Here is a 22,148-nt window from a genome sequence, read left to right as displayed (position 1 = left end):
AAAAGAATTCATGGAAACAAAGGAAAATGAATACACAACTGCTCAAAATCTTTGGGATGCAGCCAAGGCAGTCCCGAAGAGGGAAGTATAGAGCGATACAAGCCTTTCTCAAGAAACAAGAAAGGTCCTAAATACACAACCTAACCTTCCACCTACAGGAGCTGGAGAAACAACAGCAAAGAAAGCCTAAATCCAGCAGGAGAAGAGAATTAATAATGACCAGAGCAGAAATAAAAGAAATAGAAACCGAAAGTACAGTAGAATATAGCAACAAAACTAGGAGCTACCTCTTTGAAAGAAGTAATAAGATCGATAAACCCCTGACCAGACTTTGCAAAAAGAAAAGAAAAAGGACCGAAATTAATAAAATCATGAATGAAAGAAGAGAGATCACAACCAACACCAAGGAAACACAAACAATTTTAAGAACGTATAATAAACAACTACTTGCCAACAAATTAGGCAATCTGGAAGAAATGGTAAGAGAAAAACCTGAACAGACCCATAATCAGCAAGGAAACGGAAACAGTCATCAAAAATCTCCCAAAAAACAAAACTCCAGGACCCGATGGCTTCCCTGGACAGTTCAACCAAACATTTAAAGAGGCATTAATACCTATTCTTCTGAAGCTATCTCAAAAAATAAAAACGACAGAAAACTTCCAAACTCTTTCTATGAGGCCAGCATTACCTTGATCCCAAAACCAGACAAAGACCCCAACAAAAAGGAGAATTACAGACCAATATTGCTGATGAACACGGATGCAAAAATTCTCACCAAGATACTAGCCAACAGGATCCAACAGTACATTGAAAGGATTATTCACCGTGACCAAGTAGGATTTATTCCTGGTCTGCAAGGGTGGTTCAACATCTGCAAATCAATCAGTGTGACACAATACATTAATAAAAGAAAGGACAAGAACCATATGATACTCTCAATAGATGCAGAAAAACCACCTGACAAAGTACAGCATCCCTTCTTGATTAAAACTCTTCATGGTGCAGGGATAGAGGGAACATACCTCAATATCATAAAAGCCATCTACAAAAAGTCCACAGTGAGTATCATTTTCAATGGGGAAAAACTGAGAGCTTTACCCCTAAGGTCAGGAACACGGCAGGGATGACCACTCTCACCACTGTCGTTCAACTAGTACTGGAAGTCCTAGCCTCAGCAATCAGACAACAAATGAAATAAAGGCATCTGAATCAGCAAGAAGTCAAACTCTCACTCCTCGCAGATGACGTGACACTCTACGTGGAAAACTCAAAAGACTCCATCCAAAAATTGTTAGAAGTCCTACAGGAATTCAGCAAAGTGGCAGGATATAAAATCAATGCACAGAAATCAGTTGCATTTCTATACACCAACAATGAGATAGAAGAAAGAGAAATTAAGGAGTCAAACCCACTTACAATTGCACCGAAAACCATTCCACCTAGGAATAAACCCAAACAAAGAGGCCAGGGATTGGTACTCTGAAAACCATAGAACACTCATGAGAGAAACTGAGGAAGATCCAAAGAAATTGCAAAAACCTTTCATGCTCATAGATTGGAAGAAAAAATACTGTTAAAATGTCTATGCTTCCCAGAGCAATCTATACATTCAACGCAATCCCTATCAAAATACCATCAACATTTTTTCAGAGCTGGTACAAATATTCCTAAAATTTGTATGGAACCAGAAAAGATCCCAAATGGCCAAAGGAATGTTGAAAAAGATAACCAAAGCTGGTGGCATCACAATTCCAGACTTCAAGCTCTATGACCAAGCTGTCATCATCAAGACAGTATGGTATTGCCACAAAAACACATGCATAGATTAAAGAGCCCAGAAATGGACCCTCAACTCTATGGTCAACTAATCTGTGACAAAGCAGAAAAGAATGTCCAATGGAACAAAAGAAAGTCATTCCAACAAATGGTGTTGGGAAAACTGGACAGCCACAAGCAGAAGAATGAAACTGGACCATCTTGTCACCCTACATTAGACCCCATTTGGGGCATAAAAATAAGATTCAAAATGGATGTAAGACCTAAATGTGAGACAGGAACCCATCAAAATCCTAGAAGAGAACCCAGGTTGTATTCTCTCTGGCTTTGGCCAACGTAACTTCTTGCTAGACACGTCTCCAAAGGCAAGGGAAACAAAGACTTCATCAAGATAAAAAGGTTTTGCATAGCAAAGGAAACAACTGACAACACTAAAAGATGACCTACAGAATGGAAAATGGTATTTGTAATTGACATATCAGATAAGGGGTAGTATCCAAAATCTATAAAGACTTATCAAACTCAACACCCAAAGAACAATCCAGTCAAGAAATGGGTAGAAGAAATGAACAGACATTTCTCAAAGAAGACACACAAATGGGCAACAGATTTGAAAAAATGCTCAGCATCACTTGGCATCAGGGAAATAAATATAAATCAAAAGCACAATGAGATATCACCTCACACCTGTCAGAATGGCTAAAATGAACAAGTCCGGAAACAACAGATGTTGTCAGGCATGCAGAGAAAGCAGAAGCCTCTTACACTATTGGTGGGAATGTAAACTGGTGCAGGCACTCTGGAAAACAGTATGGTGGTTCCTCAAAGAGCTGAAAAGAGAGTTACCCAATGACCCAGCAATTGCACTACTATGGATTTACCCCAAAGATATAAATATATTGATCCAAAGAGGCATCTGCACCCCAATGTTTATATCAGCAATTTTATTGATTTATTTATTTGAGACAGAATGAGAGATAGCACGAGTGGGGGAAGAGGCAGAGGGGGAGGAAACAGCAGACTCCCCACTTAGCAGACAACCTGTAGTGGGGCTCTATCCCAGGACCAAGGAATCATGAGCTAAGCTGAAGGCAGTCACTTAACCAACTAAGCCACCCAGGCACCCCTCAGTACCCTACATTAGACCCCTTTTGGGGCATTCAATGAGAGGGTACCTTTTATAAGAAAGGTCTAAGTAAGAAAATTCTAGATGGGAATGCTTGTAATATACAGCTGACCGTTGACCAACATGGGTTTGAAGGGTGCAGGTCTACTCTACTTACACATGGACTTTTTTTGATACAGTATTTTAGTGTAGTTTCTCTTGTGTTTTTCTCAATAACATTTTTTCTATAGCTTTATTATGAGAATATAGTATATAATACATGTAATGTAAAAAAAAACTGTGTTAATGAACTATTTATGTTATCAGTAAGGCTTCCAGTCACTAGTAGGCTATTAGTAGTTTGGTTTTTTAGATACCATGCAGAAGTGAAATCATATGGTATATGCCTTTCTCTGCATTATTTCACTTAGAAAAATACTAGGTCTACCAATGTTGTCACAAATGGCAAGATCCCATTCTTTTTTATAGCTGAATAAATACTTCATTGTATATGTATCACACATCTTCTTTATCTGTTCATCTATTGATGGACACTGAGGTTGCTTCCATACTTTGGTTATTGTAAATAATGTTTCAAAAAACATAGGGGTGCACATAACTTTTCAAATTAGTGTTTTCATTTGCTTTGGGTAAATACCCAGTAGTGGAATTGCTGAATGGTACTGCATTTCTATTTTTAGTTTTTTGAGGAATCATACCACTTTTGGACACTAACATTATATTCAGGCCTTATAAAATTAGTAATATGACAACATTACTAGACAGCCTTGTAAAATTAATAACTCAATACCACTTGATGGGAGAAACTTTTACTGAAGCAATATAATAAAGCATTAATAAATACTATGTAACATATAAGACACTTTTTTATATGACATGACTTAAGGAATTACCAGTGTGATGTAATTGTCCTTTCCCCAAAAGCTTATCCTAAATATTTACTTCTGTGACCTTTATTTCCAAGTGAGAACTGTGTTTAGATGGTGGAAATAGCTTGAAGTCCACTAATAAGGAGAACACATTTGCAATTTTATTTATACTTTTCCACTTATCAAAAAAAATAGGAGGGTAAGAAAATTATACACAGAAAAACAACATGCAATGTATCAGCAAAAATTAATTCAAAGAATTATTAACGAAGAATTTTCTCATAAATGTTAGTTTGAAAACTATGGCTCATAGAAATCTAAGGGTCCCCTGGGACACAGCAGGATTGAGGGACAAGGAAGTCTACAGGTGTAGTCTTATCTCGCCTTTAGCTAAACAGCTCTACTTGTCTCTGTTTTATATAATACAGTTTAATGCAAAAAAAAAAAAAGATAAGTTCTATTCTTTGGAAAAAACAATTTTTCCCCAGAGGTATAAAAGTCACTAACTTAGTCAACGTCCCTAATTTCACGTAAGAGACAAAAAGGCCTCGGAGAGATTGTAATTTCCCTGAGGTCAAAAAACCACCTAGTTGCAGGCCAGGAATGTGTTTTAGTTACTTCCTCATATTCAGGTATGGAATCAGAAGAGACCCCGAATCTCTAAGGAAATGTTGAAAAACAAAAATAAAGCTGGCGGCATCACCTTACCTGATTTCAAGTTTTATTACAAAGCTGTGATCACCAAGACAGCATGGTACTGGCATAAAAACAGACACATAAACCAGTGGAACAGAGTAGAGAGCCCAGATATGGACCCTCAACTCTATGGTCAATTAATCTTCGACAAAACAGGAAAAAATATACAGTGGAAAAAAGACAGTCTCTTCAGAAAATGGTGCTGGGAAAACTAGACAGCTATATGTAGAAGAATGAAACTCGACCATTCTCTTACACCGTACACAAAGATCAACTCAAAATGGATAAAAGACCTCAACGTGAGACAGGAATCCATCAGAATCTTAGAGGAGAACATAGGCAGTAATCTCTTTGATATCAGCCACAGCAACTTCTTTCAAGATACGTCTCCAAAGGCAAAGGAAACAAAAGCGAAAATAAACTTCTGGGACTTCATCAAAATCAAAAGCTTCTGCACAGCAAAGGAAACAGTCAAAAAAACAAAGAAGCAACCCACGGAATGGGAGAAGATATTTGCAAATGACAGTACAGACAAAAGGTTGATATCCAGGATCTATAATGAACTCCTCAAACTCAACCCACACGAAACAGACAAACACATCAAAAAATGGGCAGAAGATATGAACAGACACTTCTCCAATCAAGACATACAAATGGCTATCAGACATATGAAAAAATGCTCATCATCATTAGCCCTCAGGGAGATTCAAATTAAAACCACATTGAGATATCACCTTACACCAGTTAGAATGGCCAAAATTAACAAGACAGGAAACAACATGTCTTGGAGAGGATGTGGAGAAAGGGGAACCCTCTTCCACTGTTGGTGGGAATGCAAGTTGGTGCAGCCTCTTTGGAGAACTGTGTGGAGATTCCTCTATTCCTTAAAAATAGAGCTTCCCTATGACCCTGCCACTGCACTCCTGGGTATTTACCCCAAAGATACAGATGTCGTGAAAAGAAGGGCCATCTGTACCCCAATGTTTATAGCAGCAATGGCCACAGTCGCCAAACTATGGAAAGAACCAAGATGCCCTTCAACGGACGAATGGATAAGGAAGATGTGGTCCATATACACTATGGAGTATTATGCCTCCATCAGAAAGGATGAATACCCAACCTTTGTAGCAACATGGACGGGACTGGAAGAGATTCTGCTGAGTGAAATAAGTCAAGCAGAGAGAGTCAATTATCATATGGTTTCACTTATTTGTGGAGCATAACAAATAGCATGGAGGACAAGGGGCGTTAGAGAGGAGTAGGGAATCTGGGTAAATTGGAAGGGGAGGTGAACCATGAGAGCCTATGGACTCTGAAAAACAGTCTGAGGGGTTTGAAGTGGCGGGGGGGTGGGAGGTTGGGGTACCAGGTGGTGGGTATTATAGAGGTCACGGCTTGCATGGAGCACTGGGTGTGGTGAAAAAATAATGAATACTGTTTTTCTGAAAATAAATAAATTGGAAAAATAATTGAAATAGAAGTGTTATAAGTTTTAAAAAATGCTCCAAGTAAGACAACAATTAAGGATGTACTCTCAGGTAAGAAAATGACAACAATTACAACTTAAAAAGAAAAATTAATCTTTTTAGCATTACAAGTTTATTTAATTCATAAAAAGGACTTCTCGTGGATTCTTTTAAATAATAAATATCCATATTTGATTAAGTGTTTGGATTCTTATTGTTGACTTATACATAGGGGTGGGAAAAATGGGTAACAGAAAACTTTAAAATTGTTATGAACAACTGCCAACCAGGAAATTAGTCAAAGCATCTAAGTATAGATTTCATTCGTGAGCAATAATATTTACTTTCTAAAATCGAATTTAGATGTAAGTTTTCAAGAAATTTACAATGTGTCCATTTTGAGGTGCCGGGGTAACTTAGTCAAGTGTCTGACTCTTGTTTTCGGCTCAGGTTATGATCTTAGGGTTGTGAGACTGGGCCCCATGTAGGGTTCCACACTCAGCAGGAAGTCTGCTTGAGAATCTCACACTCTCTCCCCCTCTTGTACACTCTCTCTCTAAAATAAATAAAATCTTGAAAAAATAATAAATATGTCAGTTTAGTTATAATTATTGAATAAAGATAATAATAGGTATCTCTTGAAAGAGCTCTAGGAACAAAGAAAATAATCAAAATTTATGTCTCATTTCTTTATCAGCAAAAATAATTATGACTTTTACTTAGTATGTAATAGTTAGCTAAGCAACTCAGAATCTTACCAAATGAAAAACAAAAATTATATGAGAAATCTGAAACCCAAGGAAAAAAAGGTAAGATAATATAACTAACCTTGAACAAGAAAGTCTCAATGTCATTACTTGAACGCCATGAGTTTGAGGTAGGAATCACCACGTTTTCTCTTAGAGCAACATTTCTATTGAATAGTGAACTATTATTAACATTTCTACCATAAGGCAGATCTAGGGCTGGCCTCATATTAATAGTGTCAAGCAAAGTTTGCTTTTGCTGTTTCTCCACCAGAAGTTTGGTACTGGTCTCTGCCAGCCTCTCACTAGTCCTGTTAGGATTACAAAACACAATACTTAGTATTTCATTTCTCCCCAAATCAGTCCTAAATTACTTGCATTTTTTTAAGTCTCCATAATAGTAAACAAAATGTGTCATTAAATAGTGTTTTAACATGATAAATGTGACAGAGCAGACCTACTATATATAATTATAGGTTTAAAACTGTTCTAAAGAAGTCCATGTATCTCTAGGGCTCCTACCTAACAAGTAATTCAAATTAAGGAGAGAGAGAAATGGCTATCAGTGATGTCCATGGCCTAACAGGTTATACCTGCTGCCTTCTGGAATAGTAGTACTTAAAAGATTCTTGGGGATGCCATGATACATATTTATATTTAGCAAACCAGTTTAGAGCTGCAAAAATAAACCATCCTGGGGGGTCTGGGTGGCTCAGTCGGTTAACCATCTGCCTTCAGCTCAGGACAGGACCCCATAGTCCTGGAATTGAGCCCCATACTGGGCTCCCTGCTCAGTGGGAAGCCTGCTTCTCCCTCACCCTCTGCCTGCTGCTCCCCTCTGCTTGTGCTCAATTGCTCTCTCTCTTTCTGTCAAATAAATATGACAAGGGGCGTTAGAGAGGAGAAGGGAATTTGGGTAAATTGGAAGGGGAGGTGAACCATGAGAGACTATGGACTCTGAAAAACAATCTGAGGGGTTTGAAGTGGCAGGGGGGGTGGGAGGTTGGGGTACCAGGTGGTGGGTATTATACAGGGCACAGCTTGCATGGAGCACTGTGTGTGGTGAAAAAAAATAATGAATAATGTTTTCCTGAAAATAAATAAATTTTTAAAAAAGTTTAAAAAAATAAATATGCCCTTCAACGGATGAATGGATAAGGAAGATGTGGTCCATATACACTATGGAGTATTATGCCTCCATCAGAAAGGATGAATATCCAACTTTTGTAGCAACATGGACGGGACTGGAAGAGATTATGCTGAGTGAAATCAGTCAAGCAGAGAGAGTCAATTATCATATGGTTTCACTCATTTGTGGAGCATAACCAATAGCATGGAGGACAAGGGACGTTAGAGAGGAGTAGGGAATTTGGGTAAATTGGAAGGGGAGGTGAACCATGAGAGACTATGGACTCTGAAAAACAGTCTGAGGGGTTTGAAGTGGCAGGGGGGTGGGAGGTTGGGGTACCAGGTGGTGGGTATTATAGAGGGCACAGCTTGCATGGAGCACTGGGTGTGGTGAAAAAATAATGAATACTGTTTTTCTGAAAATAAATAAATTGGGAAAAAAATTAATAATAAATAAATAAATAAATAAATATGTAAAATCTTTAAAGGAAAATAAAAATTTTAAAAATCCCTCAAAGACATTTTTCAAATATTGGCTTTCACCACTCTTGTATATTTCACACATTACCTCAGAGAGATTGAGCATTTGGCACTGAGGAAAAATTTAGACGAACAATGGCTAGAGAACTAGTAGATGGCAGCGTTATGATCAGAAAGAACTGAAACAGCTCCAGAAGCAATTAGGTTATAACACAGATACCAGGGTACTGGAGGTGGAATCTACCATTTCCAACTTGACCTTTTGGGTTAAAGATGTACTCTTCAAAAATAAACTAACATTAGTAAATAAATATTATAGCGGGGGGGTGGGAGGTCGGGGTACCAGGTGGTGGGTATTATAGAAGGCGCGGCTTGCATGGAGCACTGGGTGTGGTGAAAAAATAATGAATACTGTTTTTCTTAAAATAAATAAATTGGAGAAAAAAAATTATACTATCTAGTTGGCTTTCACTTACTACTGATCTCATGAACGTGGCTCCAAAAAATTATGGTTTAGAGGCAAATTAATAAGCTAACTCTACTTTCTATGATTGTTTTAACTTACTTGTTCAGTTCATTTGTCAATGACATTCGATGTGTTACTTCTTCTAGGTAGAGATGCTTGTATATGTCCAATTCTGTTTTAGTAACGTCTTGAAAACTTTTCATTTTGGATAATTCAAATTCCAGCTCTTTAATTCTGAGTTCCATTTGACTTCTTACTGAAGCATTATTATTTTCTCTTAACTGTGCTACGCTTTCTTGAAATGCTACTTGCGTCTAAAGCAAATCAAAAGCATAGTTTTAAAATTGTTACAACCTGGGTAATTACAGTATATTTCTTTCTTTTAGTTTTGTGTCAATGATTCAGAGAGCAATTTTTAAAGTGGAAAAAAAAGCTGAAATGTAAAATATTTATCATTAATGTGAAATTGAATTAAATGTGAATAATGTTCATTCTTACATTAGAACTCATGCAATCTGATAATTCAAAGAATAATAAAATCATTTAAATTTTTAAAAAAGTGAACAATACAACTTCAGAATAATCGAGGTACCTGGGGTGCCTGGCTGACTCAGTCATCTGAGTGCTTGACTCTTGTTTTCTGCTCAGATAGTGATCTCAGTGTCCTGAGAGAAAGCCCTGTGTCCTTCTCAGCATGAAATATGCCTGGAATTTTCTCTCTACCTGTCCATCCCCCACTCATGCTTTCCAAATAAATAAATAAGATATTTAATATAAAGAAAAGGAATAATCCAAGTATGGTACCATTTCTTTTATGTAGGATGCCCAGAATGGAGCCCAAACAAGCAACTGACTGAGCCACCCATGTACCCCATGGTCAAAATTTTTAAAGCACAGTTTTTTCTTTTCCTCTCAATAGCCTTGTTTTATACTAACTGGTATTAAAAAATAAAATGACTTTCTACTGTGAATCATTCTGAAAGATCAATTTAGTGTGAATAATAATGAAAACTGAAATTTTTAAAGGGAAGGAACAAATGCTTTCAGAAATTTACCAAATTGCTATAAAGGAAGTAGAGGAAAACTCTACACTGCATATAACCAAAATGTAATTTGCAGTAAAATGAATTAAAGCATTTTATAGACAAATAAATTAACCTCTAAAAATAGATTGACTTCTTTTAATTTTTTTTCTATGTTCAATCTTGTCCTTTCTTCAAAATCCCATTTATATTGTTCTATTTTACTATATCCTACCACGTTGCCTTCTACACAACTTCTGAGGTTTACTTCTTGTTGTTCCAACTTCTTTTTATTCTTCTCTGGCTTTTCACATTTCATCTGTATTTCTTTCATAGATGATAACTCCTGAATAAGAACCTGGTTTCTTGAAGACATAGTTTCCAGTTTTGCTGTAAGATCATCAACCTGCATGAATAAAATAATACAGTTTGGAGGCAGAGTGAAAAGAGTCTAATGCAAAAATAAGACCCCAAATTTTTTTCTAAGATTTTAAATCTCTGCACCAAACATGGGGCTTGACTCACACCCCCAAGATCAAGAGTCACATACATTACTGACTGCTCCGGGCAGGTGCTCAGATTTTAAAATAAGTTCATTTTCAACAAAATGTTATCTATATTGTAGTACGGTCTTGGAATGCGGAACCTCAAATAATTCAGAAAATGAAGAACAAAATTCAAACCACTAGGAGTTGCTAAAATCTATCTCTGCTGTCATCCTCTTTGCCACACATTTGTATTTAATATTTATACTTTTATTTTTATGATTGTTTCAGATTTTTCCTCTGTAAAATAACTGTAAGTCACGTCTTAGTAGCAAGTCTCTTAACCCTTCCCTCATCTTAACACTCCATAACTTTTTCTAAAGATTTATTTATTTATTTGAGAGGGAGAGAGAGCAAGACAGCAAGAGCACAAGAGCAGGGAGAGGGAGAAGCAGACTCCCCACTGATCAGGAAGCCAAGCATGGGGCTCAATCCCAGCATCCCAGGATCATGACCCAAACCAAAGGCACTTAACTGAGCCACCCAAGTACCCTCGTACTCCTTAATTTTTAAAGAAGTTTTAGGAATACCGTATTGACTTATGTAGGTCTGAGCCAATAAATGCTTACCAAAATAAAACTTTGAAAATAAGACTCTAATTAATGAATCTATAAATACTGATTCTATTGCCATCAGCCTTTTTCTGAATTACAAATGTTTTATGCTAATTTCAATTGCATTCTGAGGAGAAATGATTCACAAGGTTAAGAAATCACATCTCTCAGTAAAAAAAAAAAATAGTAGGGAAAAAATTTAGTGAGATGATCCATATATTTTTGGATAAAAAAAATTCTTTAACTCGACAGTGTTACAATTTTTTGTTACTTCTCACAAAATAAGAGGATATACTAAGCAATGAAAACAACCAAAAAACTTGCTGGAGTTTCAGTGATGCTGAGTTGGGAAGAACTCCTTTCCTTTAGATATGACTGGAAAGACAAGTGGATGTGGTGGTTTTATACACTGACACTTCTCCCATGACAACCCCTCCGCTTCATATGTGCTGGCCTTAGTAACTAGTTCCTAGTGAACAGAATATGGCAGAGCTGCTGTGTGATTTTTAAGGCGAGGTTAGAAAATGTGATATAGCTTCCATCTGACTTTCTTCTTCTAGGAAACCTCACCCTTAGAATCCAGCTGTTATGGGAAAGCCCAGGGTACCTAGTGAGTCTTCATGCAAATATTCCAGCTGAGACTGCCCTAGCTAACATCCTAGCCAAAAGCCAGCCTGAACAGCCAAACATGTGCATGAACAAGGTGTTAGATGATGCTAGTTCCCAGCTTCCAGTCATCCCAGGTGATGCCAAATGAAGAAGAAATGAGTTGGCCTTACTCAGCCTTGTCCAAAGATTTGTGAACAAGATAAATGCTGTTTTGAGCCACTAGGTTTTGAGATGGTTTATTATGCAGCAATAAATAACTGGCACAGATACTGATATTAAAATGGGGTGCTGCCATTAAAAAAGAAAACCAAAAAACTGAAACTAAACCTTCTTTGGACCAGGAGGTGGGTGGAACCTGAAAGAAGAGTAAAAGTGAGAAGGAGAAAAGCAATCTGAGGGGTGTGAAGTGGCGGGGGGTTGGGAGGTTGGGGTACCAGGTGGTGGGTATTATAGAGGGCACGGCTTGCATGGAGCACTGGGTGTGGTGAAAAAATAATGAATACTGTTTTTCTGAAAATAAATAAATTGGAAAAAAAAAGAGTGAGAAGTAGAGAAGAGTAAGAATGAAAACCAAAAGGGCTTCCAAGAGACTGTGAGTGGAAACCTGATGGCCCTTGAAGGGGCTTACAGCAAAGGTTTCTAGACAAGTGAAGAAAATGACACTAGAGGGAAAAGGAACTCGTGCCACAAACCACATGAAAGTAAAACTGGTAGGAGAGATAAGCTAAAGAAAGACTATTCAATATGAAGGAACCAGGACTTACTGGGTTCATCTATCTGTTCCTCATTTATAGCCTCTCCACATGCTGTATTGTCAAATAACGCTAAAATAAAGAAATGTTTCTGGGTTAAAAGCAAATCCAGGATATCAAGCTTTTGTCTGTACTGTCATTTGCAAATATCTTCTCCCATTCCGTGGGTTGCCTCTTTGTTTTTTTGACTGCTTCCTTTGCTGTGCAGAAGCTTTTGATTTTGATGAAGTCCCAGAAGTTTATTTTCGCTTTTGTTTCCTTTGCCTTTGGAGACGTATCTTGAAAGAAGTTGCTGTGGCTGATATCAAAGAGATTACTGCCTATGTTCTCCTCTAAGATTCTGATGGATTCCTGTCTCACGTTGAGGTCTTTTATCCATTTTGAGTTGATCTTTGTGTACGGTGTAAGAGAATGGTCGAGTTTCATTCTTCTACATATAGCTGTCCAGTTTTCCCAGCACCATTTACTGAAGAGACTGTCTTTTTTCCACTGTATATTTTTTCCTGTTTTGTCGAAGATTAATTGACCATAGAGTTGAGGGTCCATATCAGGGCTCTCTACTCTGTTCCACTGGTCTATGTGTCTGTTTTTATGCCAGTACCATGCTGTCTTGGTGATCACAGCTTTGTAATAAAGCTTGAAATCAGGTAAGGTGATGCCGCCAGCTTTATTTTTGTTTTTCAAAATTTCCTTAGCGATTCTGGGTCTCTTCTGATTCCATACAAATTTTAGGGTTATTTGCTCCAGCTCTTTGAAGAATGCCAGTGGAATTTTGAACGGAATGGCATTAAAAGTATAGATTGCTCTAGGCAGTATAGACATTTTAACAATGGTTGATATCCAGGATCTATAATGAACTCCTCACACTCAACCCACACGAAATAGACAAACACATCAAATAATGGGCAGAAGATATGAACAGCTACTTCTCCAATCAAGAAATACAAATGGCTATCAGACACATTAAAAAATGCTCATCATCATTAGCCCTCAGGGAGATTCAAATTAAAACCACATTGAGATATCACCTTACACCAGTTAGAATGGCCAAAATTAACAAGACAGGAAACAACATGTCTTGGAGAGGATGTGGAGAAAGGGGAACCCTCTTCCACTGTTGGTGGGAATGCAAGTTGGTGCAGCCTCTTTGGAGAACAGTGTGGAGATTCCTCAAGAAATTAAAAATAGAGCTTCCCTATGACCCTGCCATTGCACTCCTGGGTATTTACCCCAAAGATACAGATGTCGTGAAAAGAAGGGCCATCTGTACCCCAATGTTTATAGCAGCAATGGCCACAGTCGCCAAACTATGGAAAGAACCAAGATGCCCTTCAACGGACGAATGGATAAGGAAGATGTGGTCCATATACACTATGGAGTATTATGCCTCCATCAGAAAGGATGAATACCCAACTTTTGTAGCAACATGGACGGGACTGGAAGAGATTATGCTGAGTGAAATAAGTCAAGCAGAGAGAGTCAATTATCATACGGTTTCACTTATTTGTGGAGCATAACAAATAGCATGGAGGACAAGGGGCGTTAGAGAGGAGAAGGGAATTTGGGTAAATTGGAAGGGGAGGTGAACCATGAGAGACTATGGACTCTGAAAAACAGTCTGAGGGGTTTGAAGTGGCGGGGGTGGGTGGGAGGTAGGGCTACCAGGTGGTGGGTATTATAGAGGGCACGGCTTGCATGGAGCACTGGGTGTGGTGAAAAAATAATGAATACTGTTTTTCTGAAAATAAATAAATTGGGAAAAAAAAAAGCAAATCCAGGAAGACAAGGCCTATGGATGAAGCCAAAACTATAAACCCTTTATTAAGACTTGAGAAGGACTTAAGGTGTGCTCAAATTTCTTTAAGGATCTTAAGAGTGTGAGAGTTTGAAAGGCATTGTCAAATGAGAGCTGCACAGGAAACCTGAGGTGAAAGCTTATCTCAAAAGACCCAGGAGAATGGCTTTTCTAATGGCACGAAATCCAATCATATTCAAGGAAAACTCAAAAAACTAAGAGAATTATAGTAGCAAAAACACTGTTTGCGAGCTTGGCCTAAAAGAGACCAAGATAGTACAAACTAAAAATAAGTCTTTGAGTCTTAGAATTCCCATCAGGAGGAAGCAGGCTGAAAAACAGGCTGAAAAAGCAGCTACAAATACGCATCATTCCTTATGAAAAGGACAGAACCAAGAGCTCAAAAAGTAAAGCAAACAGCCATGGAGAAGCATTCCCATGGTTAGGACTAAGTCCTCACTGAAGAACTGACAGCATGCTTCAGGGTGTGTTTCAAAACTGCTATGGACTAGTGTGCCTCCCATCTTCTTTCAATGGGAGAGTCCTTAGCAGGTTACCAGAGTGTTCCATTTTGAGTGGTAGAGAACTGTCTTCCTTAATTCCCAAGTGCTCAGATGGAGAGGACTTGCACTCAGGGGACTATACTTCAGGCACCTTATCCCTGCGGTACCTGATTAAGATGGTAAGATCTTGGACTCAAGCCCAAACCCAATGCCAGGAGAACTGAGATTTGTGGGAGGTATGGGGGGGTGAGTGTATTTTTCATGTGGGAGGAATACAAAAAATTGTGGCCAGCGGGTAAATCATGCTGCTTTTAAAATGTGTCCGTAGGTTTTTAAATATTCATTCCATTAAAAAAAAAGACCATGGGCCTACCTTTGTGACTTTCCTCTAACAGAATATGGTGAATGTGATGCTCTGTGTATTCCAAGGCTAGGTTCAAAAGACAATAGAGCTTCTGCCTTGCTCTGCAGATCAGGCAGCTTTTTTTGGATTGGAATTTAGCCCCTCATCTTGTAAGAAAATTCAGGCCACAAAGAGTCTAGGTGTGCCAGTGTAAGTGTTTCGGCTGCCTGCCCCAACTATAGTCCTAGACAATAGCCAGCATCAACACCACCAGATGTGAGTGAACAAATCTTCAAACATTTCCATCCCCAAGCCTTTCAGCTGCCCCACCTGAAGCTAGGCGAAGAGAACAAGCTGCCCTAGCCAGACTTTTCCTAACAGTAGATTTGTGAACAAAATAAATGTTATTTATTTAAGCCACTAAACTTTGGGGAGTTTGTTAAGAAAAAACAGATAGAAAAATGGATGACAAAAAGAGTTAATAAGATACATAATCTATATATTAGAAATTGGTCTCCATTAAAGTGGGAAGTAAAAAAGGTTAAGATTATTTTTTTTAATTTTAAAATATTTATTCATTTGGGAGAGGTACAGAGAGTCAGAGAACAAGCAAGGGGAGAGGCAGAGGAGAGGGAGAAGCAGACTCCCTGATGAGCTGGGAGCCTGACATGGGACTCGACAGGACCTGGAGATCATGACCTGAGCCGAAGGCAGACACTTAACCATCTGAGTCACCCAGGTGCCCCTAAGATTAATTTAATAATGACAAACAGTGCTAATGAGAAGAAGCCCATAACTAGAAGCAAGACCTAAGAAGTTTTTCTTTCTGTTTTCCCCCATTTAGAGTGTCATTACCTGTGCAATTTTTATATATGACCTTTATTAAGTTGAAGTATATTCCTTCTAAACCTAATTTTTGAAGCTTTTTATCATGAATGGATTTTTTACTCTCTTATCATGAATGGATATTGCACTTTGTCAAATGCTTTTTATAAAAGATTTTATTTATTTATTTGACAGACAGAGATCACAAGTAGACAGAGAGGCAGGCAGAGAGAGAGGGGGGAAGCAGGCTCCCCACCTAGCAGGGAGCTTGATACGGGGCTAGATCCCAGGACGCCAGAATCATGACCTGAGCCTAAGGCAGAGGATTTAACCCAATGAGCCACCCAGGTGCCCCTCAAATGCTTTTTCTACATCTTTTGAAATAATCAGATGATTCTTCTCCTTTTATTAATTTGGTGTATCACAATGATTGATTTGCAGATATTAAAACACCCCCATAACCTAGGAATAAATCCCATTTGATCATGGTGACGATTTTTTTAATGTATTATTGGATTCAGTTTGGAGTATTTTGTTGAGGATTTTTGCAACCATGTTCACCAAAGATACTGGCTTAGAGTTCTTTTTGTGGTGTCTTTGTCTCGTTTTGCTATCAGGGTAATACTGGCCTCATAGAGTGAATTTGGAGTTTTTCCTTCCTTTTCTGTTTTTTGGAATAGTTTGAGAATAGGTACTAACTCTTCCTTTAAAATGCTCGGTAGAATTTGCCTCTGGTCCTGGACTTGTGTTTGTTCATGGTTTTTGGATTAATGATTCCATTTCTTTGCTGGTTTTCAGTCTCTTCAAATTTTCTATTCTTGTTTCAGTTCTGGTAATTTATAAGTTTCTAGGAATTTATCCATTTCTTCTACATCGTCCATATTGTTGGCATATAGTCATTCATAATATTCTTTTATAACTGTGGTGTTGATTGTTATCTCTCCCCTCTCATCTGTGATTTTATTGGGGTGCTTTTTCTCTTCTTTCTGATAACTCTGGCTAAAACCTTATCGGTTTTATTAATTTTTTCAAAGACCAGCTCCTGGTTTCATTGATCTCTCCTATTTTTGTCTTTTTAAATTTTCTATAGTGTTTACTTCTGCTCTAACTTTAAAAAAAATATTTGAGAGAGAGAGAAAGTGGGGAGAGGGTCAAATGGAGAGGGAGTAGAGAATCCTCAAGTAGACTCCCTGCTGAGCACAGAGCCAGAAGCAGGGCTCAATCCCAGGACTCTGAGATCATGACCTGAGCTGAAATCAAGAGTCTGCTGCTTAACCAACTGAGCTACCTACTACTACTACTGCTCTAATTTTTATTATCTCCTTCCTTCTGCTGCCTTTAGGCTTCATTTGTTGTTCTTTTTCTAGCTTCTTTAGGTGATGGTTAGGTTGTTGTAGATTTTTCTTATTTCTTGAGATAGGCCTGCATTGCTATATACTTCCCTCTTAGAACCATATTTACTGTATCTCAAAAGTTTGGTCAATTTTGTTTTCATTTTCATTTGCTTCCATGTATTTTTAAAAATTTATTCTCTTATTTCCTCATTGGTCCATTCATTGTTTAGTAGAATGTTATTTAGCCAACATGTATTTGTGGTCTTTCAGATTGTTTCCTGTAGCTGACTTCTAATTTAATAGTATTGTGATCAGAAAAGGTGCATGGTATGACTTCAATCTTCTTGTATTTATTAAGACCGGTTTTGTGGGTATTATGGAGGGCACGTATTGCATGGAGCACTGGGTGTGGTGCGTAAACAATGAATTTGGGAACACTGAAAAAAAATTAAATTTTAAAGAAAGACTTGTTTTGTTGCCTAATATGTGATCTATTCTACAGAATGTTCCAGAATGTGTATTCTGTTGTTTAAGAATGGAATATTTTGAATATATCTCCTTAGTCCATCTAGTCCAGTGCATCATATAAAGCCACTGTCTCTTTGTTGACTTTCTGACCTGTCTATTGATGTAAGTGGTGAGTTAAAGTACCCAACTATTGATTATTTCTATTCCTTCCTAAAATATCTGAATTGTACATTGTCTTCATGGATACTTTTGCAATTGGGAATAAAAGAAATGAATTTCATTTAAAACATATATAATAAAATTAAAGGACCCTAGTATTACTGTATTATTATCAATTAGTTCTTTTATGTTAGTCATTAATTGTTTTATATACTTGGGTGATCCCATGTTGGGTGCATAAATATTTACAACAGATAGTTCTTTTTCCTGTCAGATTGTCCTCTTCATTATGATATAGTGCTCTTGTCTCTTACTGCAGTCGTTCTTTTAGACTCTGTTTTGTCCAATGTAAGTATTACTATTCTGGTTTTCTTTTTATATCCATTTGCAGGATACATGCTTTTTCCATCCCCTGACTTCCAATCTGCAGGTGTCCTTAGGACAAAAATAAAACTCTTGCAAGTGGCTTATACATGGGTCTTGATTTTTTCTTATTCTTCTTCTTCTTTTTAATCCACTCTGACATCCTATGTATTTTGATTGGAGCACTTACCCCATTTATATCCAAAGTAATTATTGATAGATATGTATTTGTCATTTTACTACTTGCTTTGTGGTTGTTTCTAGAGATTTTCTCTGATCATTTTTTGTGTCTTTGATGTTTTACTGGTTTTCTTTAGTGATATATTTGGATTTCTTTCTCCTCTTTGAGTGTTTATCAGTGGTTTTGTTTTCTTTTTAGAGAGGGCATGAGTGGAGTGGGGAGAGGGAAAGAGAATCTTAAGCAGACTCCATGGCCGGAATAGAGTGCAGTGCAGGGCTCAATCTCACAACCCTGAGATTATGACCTGAGCTGAAATCAAGTCAGATGCTTAACCAACTAAGCCACACAGACACCACTATTAGGGGGGTTTGATATATAATTTGTATATAACCTCTTCTGCATATAGCAGTCTATATTAAGCTGCTGGTCTTTAAGTTTGAGCCCATTCTTTTCTCTTCTTCTCCCCATGCTTTAGGTAAAGTATTATATTTTATATTCTTTTTTCCTGAGTTCCTTAACTTATTTTTTATATAAATGTTCATTTTTGCTACTTTTGTGTTTCCTGCCTTTATACTGTCACATTTTGTCTCTTCTTTCCACTCAAAGAGTCCCCTTTAATATTTCTTGTGGGGCTAATTTAGTAGTCACAAACTCCTTTAGTTTTTATCTGGGAAACTCTATCTCTCCTATTCTGAGTAATAGGCTTGCTGGATAGAGTATTCTTGGCTACAGATTTTTCTTATTCACCACGTTGAATGGATAATACCACTCCCTTCTGGCTTGCACAGTTTCTGCTGAAAAAGTTCCTGCTAGCCTTAAGGGGTTTCCCCTGAAAGTTACTGACTTGTTCTCCTGCTTTTAAGATGTTTCCTTTATCAGTATATTTTGCAAATTCAGTTACAATAGGTCTTGGTGTTAGCCTACTATTGTTGATTTGGATAGTTTTCTGTGTCTCCTGGATCTTGATGTCTGTTGCCTTCCCTAGATTAGGGACATTTTCAGCTATATTTCAAGAAACAAGTTTTCTTACACCTTTTTTCTCTCTTCTTCTACTGGGACTCCTGTAACATGAATGTTATTACATTTGATGGAGTCACTGAGTTCCCTAGGTCTGGTCTCATTTTGCATAATTCTTCTTTCTCCCCCTTCTTTGGCTTCATTGCTTTCCATTACTTTGACTTCTTAGTTGTTAATTTGTTCCTCTGTTTTTTCCAGCCTGCTGTTCATTGCATTACGTGTGTTTCTTAGCTCATTTATTCCACTCTTCAACTCTGACTCTTTTTTAACTCTTTTATCTCTGTTGTAAGGGTCTCACTGATGTTGTCATTCTTTTCTCAAGTCCAGTGAGTGTCCCTATGATCACTGCTTTAAATCCTCCATCAGCCATGATATTTACATCTGTCTCACTTCAATCTCTGGACCCGTGGCTTTATCCTGTTCTTTCATTTGAGATAAAGTCCTCTGTTTTCTCATTTTATCTAAGTCTCTGCCAGCTTCTCTGTGTTATAAAAGCCAGTTATGTCATCTGCTCCCAAAAGCAATGGACTTATGCAAAAAGACGTCATGTAGCACCCAGGGTCTCGTGCTTAGGGGAGTATGTCTAGTGTGTGCAGCATGCACTCTGCTGTTGTGTTCTGGCTGCTCTATCCTTCAGGCCAGACATCTGCAGAGGCACTCCCTCACTGCTGTGGGCAGTGTTTGGTACCTGGCCTGAATGTAGCAACTTTTAACTAGGTGTGCCCTGGTGTGCTTATAAAATGAGACCTGTCACCAACTCCACTGGAACTGAGGCCTTCCTGAATCTGGTCCAATGAGGTGTGGGCAGGGGCTTGTGCTGATTTTCTGGGGGAAAGGCCTGCTGTGGTGGAACTGAGGCAAGAATGATTGAGCAGGGCAGTTCCACTGGAGTACGAGGGGATGGTGCTCGGTGTAAGCAGTTTAGGCAGCCAGTGTCAGAGCTGCACTGCTTCCCACAGATGGCTCTGTGATTGTGCTGAGGGGCACTGGAGGGAAATGGTACCAGCTGGTTCCTTTGTTCCTAGAGGGTGGTCTCTGTGAACACTGCCTCTCAGGGAAATGCTCTAAAAAGAGTGAGTAATTTCCCTATTGTATGCCCCAGACACTGTCCAGATCACTGTTTCCATGCTGTATGCTCCCGGGTTGTTTGCCTGCCTCTTCTCCAAGAGCAGCACAGTGCACTACAAGCTCTATCCCAGCCAAGCCCAATCACCTTTAGAATTCCAGGTTTTAAGCCCCCCTAGTTGTAAGAACTCATGAAATTAAGCTCTCACTTTCCAGTGTAGACAGTGGCTACAGGGAAATGTTCTTTTTGCACAGTCCCGTGTCTCGCTCCTGCCCTTCTCCATGACCATGACTCCCTCTCCTCTGCAGCAGCCAGGATCTGTTTCTCTCCTAAACCACATCTGGGTACTTCTTACCTTCTTTGGTGTGGCCTCTTCTCTCAAATAGTGGACTTTGTTCTGTTAGTCTTCAGGGATTAGGTAAACCTAGGCTCCTCTTACTCTGCCACCATCTTCTTTTCTCTTGAGATATCTTTCTAAGTTTCCCTTCAATTACAAATTATTACAACTGGCAGGAACGCATTTTCAGATTTCCCCCTCAAGTGAGGGGAAAAGAAAAACTCACAAGCAGAGAGACAATATGATTTGAAGTATAATAGCTAAAAAACTAGAAATGGTTCAATAACCAAAATTTGACCTTTTACCTGATTTCCATTAACTGAAATTCTAAAAGAAATAGACAGCTTTGAGTATTTTTTAATCAATCTAATACTCAATCTTTATTCTGCTTTCATCAGTGAGGAAATAAAGAGAACATTATGGAATCATTTTTAATCTTTTCAGTAGAAAACCAAAGGTACTGTCCTTTGGCATTATTTAAATCGAGTATAACTTCTCCTTTATCTTACTCCAAGCTTATTTATGTGGGGAGGTAAGTAAGACCATCTCGTCTTTATGTTGTGCCACAAAGCTTTCCCATATCATACAAACTGATATGGGAAATCAGTTTGGAATTCAAACTGATTATCTACTATTTGTCTCTGAGAACTCCGTTAAATAAAACCTGATAATTTACAGCTGTGTTCTTGAAATAATGTAATAAATGTTTATTCCATTAACTACGTATTGAGCCATTAAAGTACATATCTTTCTAATTAAACTAAAAGAAGATGGATAAAGACAACTGTGTTTTCTGACAATGTAGGATCTGTGCCAAGAACAGGATCAACACCAGTGTTATACACAAGAACCAGGTCAAAAGAGTATCTAATTGTGAGTTGCAATTTTGGATTAGCAAGATTTCAAAACAGGAAAGTTAAACGCCCAGAGTTCATCTTTTCCTTCCTAGATGGTGAAATTTATGGATGAGTCTACACTTTATAACAAGTTCATAAAACATAATGAAGTAAATAGTAGACAGCAGATCCTACAACCAAGATTTCATGAAAATGGATATGGGAAGCACTGAGTGAGAGACTGAAGATATGAATGGAGAAAAGAAACAAGACTCTAGCTTTTTGAGCCTAACTTGTCATCGGAACATGGAGTCAGCAAGGCATAAGTTGGTAAAACTCTCCTTTTTAAGAAGCAAAAAATGTCTACAGGAGTAAGGTTAAGTTCTACTACAGTAACTTTTTATTATTACATAAGTGAGCGGTAATTTGCAAGAGGACAAGGGAAGATGTCTCATAAAATTTGATTGGAGAGTGACATAAGGATAGACATATAGATCATTGTATTAGAATTGACCATCTAAAAAGAAAATGCTACATTATGGTGAACTGATGTACAACGAGGGTATAAAACAAATGGAATAAGAATAGTCTTTTTAGGGGCACCTGGGTGGCTCAGTGGGTTGAGCTGCTGCCTTCGGCTCGGGTCATGATCTCGGGGTCCTGGGATCGAGTCCCGCATTGGG

General features: G+C 38.1%; 1 protein-coding gene across 1 annotated transcript in view; it reads right to left on the bottom strand.

The window, feature by feature from the left end:
- Positions 1 to 22,148, bottom strand: part of LOC122891043 (ankyrin repeat domain-containing protein 26-like) — a 117,337-nt gene that overhangs the window by 13,423 nt on the left and 81,766 nt on the right. The window contains exons 17-19 of the mRNA XM_044226424.1: positions 10,014 to 10,184; positions 8,856 to 9,070; positions 6,765 to 6,993 (exon numbers count right to left, since the gene is read on the bottom strand). Coding sequence (XP_044082359.1) covers positions 6,765 to 6,993; positions 8,856 to 9,070; positions 10,014 to 10,184 — 615 coding nt within the window. The remainder of the gene's footprint in view (positions 1 to 6,764; positions 6,994 to 8,855; positions 9,071 to 10,013; positions 10,185 to 22,148) is intronic.

Source organism: Neovison vison, chromosome 12 (assembly GCF_020171115.1).
Source record: "Neovison vison isolate M4711 chromosome 12, ASM_NN_V1, whole genome shotgun sequence".
Classification (NCBI taxonomy): domain Eukaryota; kingdom Metazoa; phylum Chordata; class Mammalia; order Carnivora; family Mustelidae; genus Neogale; species Neogale vison.
This window is presented reverse-complemented; position numbering and strand designations above follow the sequence as displayed.